The sequence below is a fragment of the Nicotiana tomentosiformis genome, chromosome 4, assembly GCF_000390325.3.
Source record: "Nicotiana tomentosiformis chromosome 4, ASM39032v3, whole genome shotgun sequence".
Taxonomy (NCBI): domain Eukaryota; kingdom Viridiplantae; phylum Streptophyta; class Magnoliopsida; order Solanales; family Solanaceae; genus Nicotiana; species Nicotiana tomentosiformis.
The window spans coordinates 126,263,499-126,272,143 of record NC_090815.1 but is presented as its reverse complement, the minus strand read 5'-3'; the positions used below and the strand labels follow the sequence as shown (position 1 = coordinate 126,272,143).

Here is an 8,645-nt window from a genome sequence, read left to right as displayed (position 1 = left end):
AAAATCTCCAAAAAAAAAAAGGAACTAAGTTTTAGCAACAAGTGCCTGCACCATAAAAAGACAGACCTTTTATTTTAGATTCTCAAATTCTGCTAAAACTTCCTCTTCATCTTCAGCAGGCAACTAAATGGGAACAAAGGGAATAATTGACTGATTGTAGTATTTTGCGGTAGACAGTACTGGCTCTCTCGAGGCTGTTGATATTAATCATGAAAACGGAAAAGCAAAATAGGAAAGATTAAGTAAAAGGTGAAAGAGGGGAAGATGAAACCTTAAGCTTGCAGCTCTTTGACTCTAAATAGAGCATAATACAACCTATAAATAAGGTACCAAGGTTTTCAGCTGCCATGAGTTAAATCAAGAAAATAACCTTAGGAAGTGTTCTAGTCCCTGATAATATGCTGAAGGGGAGGGCAAGATCTTACATTCCTCTCATTATTTATTTAAACTCAGTTAGGCAATATAAGACTGAACTGGTCAGTGGATCAAGCATCTAAGCTATGGCTGGAGGGGCAATAGATTCAGGCTCTGGAGCAACCTCTGCCGCAGAGTAACCATTAGCACCAGAGTGGTGTTTGTCAAAACCCCAAAATTTGGCAGCTTTCACATCATCTTGAGCCATTTTCCTTGAAAACTCCTCGTGATCATAATTCAAAGTCGCTGATCCTCCGAACTCAGTAGGAAGATTATCCACATCGAAGAATGACTTCATCAGTTCCACGCTATCCTTGTTCTTTGGATAGACAAACTTGACCTTCTGAAATGTTTTGGGATCCATAAAGTATTTGACAATCTGGAAAGTAAGAAAATGGCGTTAATCAATGGAAAGGATAAAAATAAGGGGGTGGCTGATGCTTACAACAAACCCAGTGTAATCCTATAAATGGGGTCTGAGGAGGAGTGTGTACGCAGACCTTTTCCCTACCTTATAAAGATAGAGAGGCTGATGCTTGAACAATATAAATGAGCTCAACAGGTTGGAAAAGGAGCTGTAAATTATGAATTGCAACTAAATTGCATAAATAGTACGAGAGGAGACAATTTTCAAGGACATGGTAAAGAAAGCAAATTCGAGTACATGATATCACTATGATAGATAGCACATATACCCTGTCAAAGGTTCCAAAGTTTACAGATCCACTCCAGAGCCAGTTTTACCAAAGGCATTAACCAGCCACGTCTACTTCTGAAAGGAAGTACTAATCTTTTTGTTTTAAGGTTTACTTTTACCCAACCAATGTTGTATAGTAGGAAATGTTTGTTCAAAGAAAAAAGATCTGAAAATGATGGTGTAACATTGGTAATTTGGTACCTATAATAAGTTCTGTTGTCTTTGAATTAGTTAACACTACAATTAGCTAGGTTTGATCAACAAGCAGGGACAAAAGACAAAGGGGATCTAGAGTATACCATCCAAAATGCTTCAAAAATTCGCGGTGGGTTATACAGAAATGCTACAGCGAGTCTCTCAGGGTAGTGGTTTTGCAAAATATTGATTGTCTCGCGAGCAGATTTTATGGGAACATTATTGGTTATAGACCATCCCGTGAAGTCAATTAACCAGGCCATCTGTTCTTGACCTTCTGGCAGATTAAGAATAGCATTCTCTATCAGATATACCAAATGCTTCATTTGGTTGTCCAGTGCTGATGTGTTCTGCATATATGGGAAACATACTTAATATTTCACTAAATGGAGAAGAAACTAAAAATAACAAAGAGAAAGATTTTGAACACATCAACTTGCTTTTACATTACCTGCATTCCAGGTCGCAATATAAGGACTGTCCTGCCGTAGCGGTCATGAAAATTTGCTTTATACACCTTCCCAGTCTCACCTTCTATTGCTACTTCATGCTGACAATGCAACACCATTTCATGGTCAGCAGAAGCAATTGTAAACTCATATAATACTGAAAGGAAATCTTATCTGCGGAGGCCTAAATATGAAATTCGCAGAGCATTGAATGGTAGATATATCGATAATCATCTACTTCCAACAAGACTTATGGTTAAGACAAAGGAATTGTTTGTCAATAGAAACAAATATACAACAATTACACTAATCCAAGTATTTCACACATTAAATTAAGTCAAGTGGTCAATGCAGTTTCATCATCTCCTTTAAAATATTCACACAATTCACTACAAGAGACTCGTACGTTTTTTTTCATCATTCAAACTAGTCTTGGTTATTAATGTGATTTCGGCGAATCCTACATGTTCATTTTCCAGCTACAATACTAGGTGTGAGCCCATCTGCTCTAGCCTTGATGAGCAGGATTACTTTGGTAACCTATGTTTGTGGACTGGACAGGTTACCCGGTGGATTAGTCGAGGTATGATCCCACACCACTGATATAAAGAAAATTAATGTGATTTCCGACCTAGATTTTTCATGCTAACTCTGGTTAAAAGGACATGTTATTTAACAATAAAAGACAACCACTAGGGCAAATATATTGTTCCCTTACCCAGCGGATTTCTTCAGGTTTAAAAGATGACCTCCATTTAAGTGTCTCCTCCAACATCTTCCTCGATTTATCTACATTCCAGTTCCGTGCTTCCAAATACCTCCTTAAACATGCATCAGTGCAGTACTGCGAGCTGCGCCCTGATAGTGGCCCCAGGGAAGCCCTAAGCTCCTTAACCTATAAGAAGAGCCGATATTTCTAAGAGCTCATAATAGGATTTTTATTGGAAAAGGCCAACACAAACCAATGTTTAAAAAATTTAAAGTATATTCAACATCCTTGCCATGCGGTATCAAGAGCATTCAAGCACACTTTATGAAACTTTTCCAGGATTAGTATCAATATGCCATGACCATGCACCCACAGAACATCAACAACTCTTCCAAAGTACAAACCCGTTCAAAATTTGTATAAAGACAACAACAGAAAACAAGTTTTTAAAATGCACGCGACAGATCCAAAACCAACTATAATCTAACTCAAAGCAGTAACACAAACAATGTCAGAATGGAGGCTATTAACATACACATCTAAACGATAGGACTATTGTTACCTTGTGCTGCTTCTCCTCACCCTCCTGTTCAATATTAGAATGATTCTTGCGACGAAACATGGTCAATGCTGCTATAATTGGTCTCTTAACTGTGCTTTACCTGATAAAACAATCCATATGAACAAGTGAGTAACTTTCAAATAATTAAAAACTTTGCTAACATTAAAATTGCCCATGTAGCAATGCAGACATTTTCTCACAGATGAAATGCTCACACAAATAGACGAGGGGAACAGCCTTCATTAACAAAGAAAAACAGAGGCACAGTTACTGACCTTCTATTGAAAAAAAAGGCTTAAGATTTGCAATGACACTTCCTTTAAACTTTTATTATTATTATTATTATTATTATTATTATTATTATTATTATTATTATTATTATTATTATTATTATTATTTATTATTATTATTATTATTAATATTATTATTATTTTGATAAGTATACCGCTCCTAAAAGAGTCGCTGTAAACAAAAGGCAACTGACTTATTGCCTAATCCAAGGTTAGATTTTCACAATTGCAAAACAATTTATTTATAACATCAGAAGAAAGACAATGTCACAGTCTAATAAAGAAGCACAGAGCAATCTGCTGCACCTTTCAATATTTGTATGCTTAAAAAAAGCGGATGATGGAATTGGGAGAAAGGGCATTTGTCCTAGAGTACATTTCTAAAGGCAACTGAGTTACAGGTCTGAAACCCCCTATTAGGTATTTTGTCACTAAGCATGTATCATTTTATCATGTTTTTTCTTAAGAATGCAACAAGACTTGAATAAAAGAATGCTTAAGACTTCTACTAATTAGCAAAGTAGACCTGACGTACCAAGCTAACTAGGCAAAAAAGAGACTTTGGCCATCGCCTTTTACTCCAACTAAAGTAGGCTAAAATAGGATCTTAAATTCCATAACTCAAGCCTATGCTGTTTTTCACATTATCTTCACTTGCTTCGAAACACAAAAGGAACTTGAAACTCGTTTTGATTAACCGACACTGCCGAGAACTTCTTTTACTGTTGCTAATCAAGCATTCAACTCTCTCTGGGTAAATTGCAAATTAGCGACTATGTTTTCTGGTCTATCAAGTACAAAATCCATCCTTTTGAGTATCAGCCTTTGCAGCACAAATCATCATTATTCACCAATTGAAATGAAAATGGAAGAACTAACACAAGGTCAAATTCAGGAAGAAGTATAATTTATATGGCAGACCAACAAAAGCCATCAAGCACATTCTCCTAGCAGAGCTAGTCTCTAGCTGTCTGACTAATGTCCAGCTACAACAGAGAGGTGATTCATGAAAAAACACTCTTTCCTTGTTCGTTACGTCAATTAGAGATCACAAGATTGGAAATATTGGAAAAACAAAAACATAAAAGCTAAACTTTCCCTATCCCATAATAATTTTTAACTGTAAAACTAACACACTCATTTACATAGTAATCAGCAATCAATCAATCGACTACCTCATTTCCAGGTCGGGCTCGGTCAGAATCATATGTATCTATTCAGCTCTATTCTTGCTCATTTCAGCTATTCAGGCCCATTCAAGAGTAATTATGGCTTTTTTCACTTTTAGCCCGCGCCAAAATCTATTTATATTTGGTAGCCGAAAAAATATATAAAATTTATAGTTTTTTGTATATTACATACAGAATGTATATATATACAAAAATGATACAGAATATACATTTTTTTGGTTACAGTGTAATTTTCCATAGTAATTAATTATGACATAAATCCCAAATCAAGTATTTTACATTAGATTAAGCCAAACAAATTCGTCAACGAGATAATCATTTATCCATAAAACAAAACAATCAACAGATCCAACAACCCAATTAGCAAAAGCAAACACAAAATTAACAAAAGTAAAAACACATAGAAAGTAAGAGATAAAAAAAAAGGGACTTTACCAACTTATGAAAAAAGAAACACACACACAGAGCAAACAAGGAACCCCAAAATTAACAAAAGTAAAAATACATAAAGTCTAAAAACTCTCCGCCACCCACAGCGGCGGCGGAAGCCACTGATCATACCTGACGAGTGAAGACAAACGGTAGCAGAAGCAGAGCACAAAAAGGTGAGTTTTCGGTTATTTTTTCTAACAGAATAATGTCATGCAAAATCTGCCAAAAACTGAACCCCAATTAATTCATACACTACGCGCACTTCTGAACTTTCTCTCTCTATATCTGAGGAGCAGAGTGTAAGAGTCTACACACTGCTTTCTCTCTCTATAAATATAGTCTCATTTTCATATATGTAAGAGAGATATTTTTTATGTATAAATAAAAAAGCTGTTCGGCAATTCGTTAATATTTAGAAAAATTAGTCCTTTGTACGACTCTTATGGTCATTTCCTAATGATTTTTGCTAGTAAATAGTTTCTGGAAGGTGAGACTTTTGTCTGTCACAGACGACAGACACGTGGCATTTAGATCTACTCGATTCAGATTTCATGGTAAAGATCCACCGTTTATTTCCTCGTGAGTGAGAGTCATGTGTTTGAGATCTGTCACTTTAGTCCAATTCGCCGTGCGTTACAGGTGCATTTTGTTGACCGACTGACCCCGGGTCCATCTGATTTACTCGCCGTTGTGAGCATATTTAAAATTTAAAAAAAAATATTAACTCTTAATGTAAAATAATGTACGTATATTTTGTGTGGTTATAAATCTTTGTATAAAAATAAATTATTTTTTAAATATAAAAAGAAATTATTTTTTTTGGTACAACTAAAAATAAAATATGTTCACAAAAATTAAAACGGATGAAATAGTATTTTTTAAGCTTACTCCTTTTTTTTTTATTCAGCACGGTATTCATTAGGAGCTCGATTACTTTTAATTCGTGTCCTACTGCTAGGAAATTACACTTTGAAGGAAAAATGATTTCTGGTTCGAACCCGAGACCTTTGATTATGGATGACAAAATATTTACTACTCCATTACAATATTTGATGATTCACTCTTTTAACTTAATAGGATTTCTGTAATCAGTCTCTGAGCCGAGGGTCTCTCGCCCTCTCTATCCCAAGGTATAGAGGTAAGTTCTGTGTACACTCTACTCTCTCCAAACCCTACGGGTAAGATTCTATTGGATTGTTGTTGTTGTAGGATTTCTGTAATCAATTATTAATAAATTTTAATGTAAAATAAGTCGTTTCAGACCATATACTTGGAAACTTTTTTGAAGTTCTAAAATGAAAGATGCTTGAAATCTTTTCGTGCCACATAAATCTTCTAGTAATATTGCAACTTTTTGGGTTTGGGGGGGGGGGGGGGGGGTTGTAAGAAAGTCTTAAAATGCTGTTGCTCCACTTAATTTAAAGTATTAATTTTTGTTCCATAAAATACTCACCTAATAGTCCACGTTGGGCCTAGTTGTTTTATTCCTTTTTTTATTTTCTTTTTCTTTTTACTAAGAAAAAAGGAAAAATATGGAAAGGTGCTGAGTGATATATTCTAATATTCGAATCCTACACTTAATGGAGGAGTTGCATATCCTGTCTTATTATAAACTTTTGATTAGATCGATCATATTTTAGTTTCATGTGGTTCCAAAAGTTTGTCTATATTAATATTTCAAAGCATAATTGGTGGAGTATTAAGCATGATAAATGAGAAAAATTGCGGCAGGTCGAGACTAGTGTAAAAAAAAATATCATATTAGTTTAGTACTAATTAATTTAAATTTTGAATAATGGAGTTTATTATGGATATACCCTAGTTTCCAATGAGAGACTTATTGATCGGAAAAATAATCTAATCCAAAGTAACAATTGTATTTTGGCAAAAACTTCTTAACTTTTTTTCTCTTTTAAAATTAGAGAATATTTCATGAAGTAGAAAGAAAAGTCAAATATCCCAGAAACAAAATTATATTTGATTTTTTTTTTTTTTTTTTTACTGTTTTTAAGATAGAGTTATTATTCAAAGACAAATTCGATGTCTAAAGCCTATATCATAGTGCCTTTTAATTTAAACTAAGTAAATAATTTCCACAACTTTATGGGAAAGTCAAACAAACATTAAATAACTAAGGGCCCCCCCTTTCCTAGTTTCCCTGACTGTGTATTTTCCGTACATATGGCCTATTCCTTCAAGTTTGGTCATAAGAGTTGTCGAGAAGTGAAGAGGAAAAATATCTGCGTATTTAGAGCCGGTTTGGCAATGAATTTTTTTTTTTCCGAAATTTTTTTACTTTTTTTTAAATTAGAGTTTGTCCATAAAATTTTTAATTTTTTACTTGAAGATAAATTTTGGAATTTTTTGAAAATTTAAAAAACTCCAAAAAATTATTTTTTAAAATTTTTATTTAGATCACTCACAAAAATTCAAAAACAACCCAAAATTATATTTATGTCCGAACACAACTCTAATTTTTAAATATCATTTTCACTTAAAAAAAATTCACTTTCTTTTCAAAATTTTACAACTCTTATGTCCAAACGCTCACTTAATACGTTATACGTTACTATTTTTTTATTTTTTTTTTCTGTTTCCTTTCTTTCTTTTTTTCTTTTTTATAGTTAAGGAAATATAGTTATTTCGAGTTTTTTTATTTAGTTAGAAGTTGACAAAAAGAAATACTATTAATTTATGGCTTGAAACAATTGCCATTAATTTCTTCATTTCCCTTCCCCTATTCAAGGCCAGCTCTATCCAAAAAAAAAAAAAAACTTTAAAGTAATTCACAAATGGCAGAAAAGGTAACCCCAAGTGGTTGTAGATCAAGATATTTCACTAATGTCATATCTGCCCTACCTATCTAGACAAAAGAGTTTTCTAAAGAGGTCCAAAATAGCCTACAACGGGGCATTTGCATAATTAGCCTTTTTTAAGTCAGTATTTAGATTTCATCCTTGTTAGGCCAGTGAACTAAGTTTGTCGATAATAATAAAAAATAAAGGTTCATGCTTCTACTTTTAGAAGCTAATTTTAATCCACTCAGTTTATGGAAAAATAATTTAAGGAATCGCCTTAAAAGGGTCATACAATGCAAATAATCTGCTTTCTGGTAACTAATTTATGTTAAATTAATTTCCTTCTTAGATAAAGATTAAAAATAAGAAAAGGAGAGCATAGATGACTAATTTCACAAAGTTCAAGAGAAAATTTAGACTTTTTTTTTATGTTTCTTACTTACATGGTAATTTAAAATGGTTAGTATATAAATAAAATATACCAAATGTAGCACCTTTGAAAATAAAGGCATATATACTACATTTGGTAATGACAAGATCATTTTTGCACAATCTTTTAACGGATAACATAAATAATTAATTTTGTAAAGTTTAAATCTACTTTACCGGTAAGAGCTCTTAATGAATGAGCACCGAGTTTGATTCTAACTCTTCAATTTATGGGTAAAGTTAAACTTTTGCCAATTTTTTTTTTTGGTTTTTCATTCGGTGTCCGGTACCATATTGCTGCCCAATTAAATTCGAAATCACGCCAGAAAGTCCCACATTTGAAGTAAAGCGTTCTCTAGCAAAAACGATTACGTACCAAGGGCTCGAACCCGAGACCTCTGATTAAATATGATGGATACTTACCACTCCACCACAACCCGGGGTGGTTTTGCCATTTTTTTTTTTCACTCTCATGCACTG

The 8,645-nt window shown here is 33.5% G+C and overlaps 1 protein-coding gene across 1 annotated transcript; it reads right to left on the bottom strand.

The window, feature by feature from the left end:
* Positions 1–265: 265 nt before the first annotated feature.
* Positions 266–5,317, bottom strand: LOC104090684 (uncharacterized). Its single transcript, XM_009595847.4, has 6 exons — positions 5,068–5,317; positions 3,027–3,126; positions 2,474–2,650; positions 1,758–1,856; positions 1,411–1,656; positions 266–793 (listed from the first exon to the last, which is right to left on the bottom strand). The coding sequence occupies exons 2-6, from the start codon at positions 3,084–3,086 to the stop codon at positions 494–496; spliced, it is 882 nt and encodes a 293-aa protein (XP_009594142.1). The 5' UTR covers positions 3,087–3,126; positions 5,068–5,317; the 3' UTR covers positions 266–493.
* Positions 5,318–8,645: the final 3,328 nt, after the last annotated feature.

Excerpts from the sequence above, each read along its gene's own strand:
- LOC104090684 (XM_009595847.4), bottom strand. The coding sequence starts at position 3,086 with ATGTTTCGTCGCAAGAATCATTCTAATATTGAACAGGAGGGTGAGGAG. Across the intron at positions 1,857-2,473 it reads AACCTGAAGAAATCCGCTGG|CATGAAGTAGCAATAGAAGG; the intron begins GTAAGGGAACAA and ends TTGCATTGTCAG. Across the intron at positions 794-1,410 it reads TTTTTGAAGCATTTTGGATG|ATTGTCAAATACTTTATGGA; the intron begins GTATACTCTAGA and ends CTTACTTTCCAG.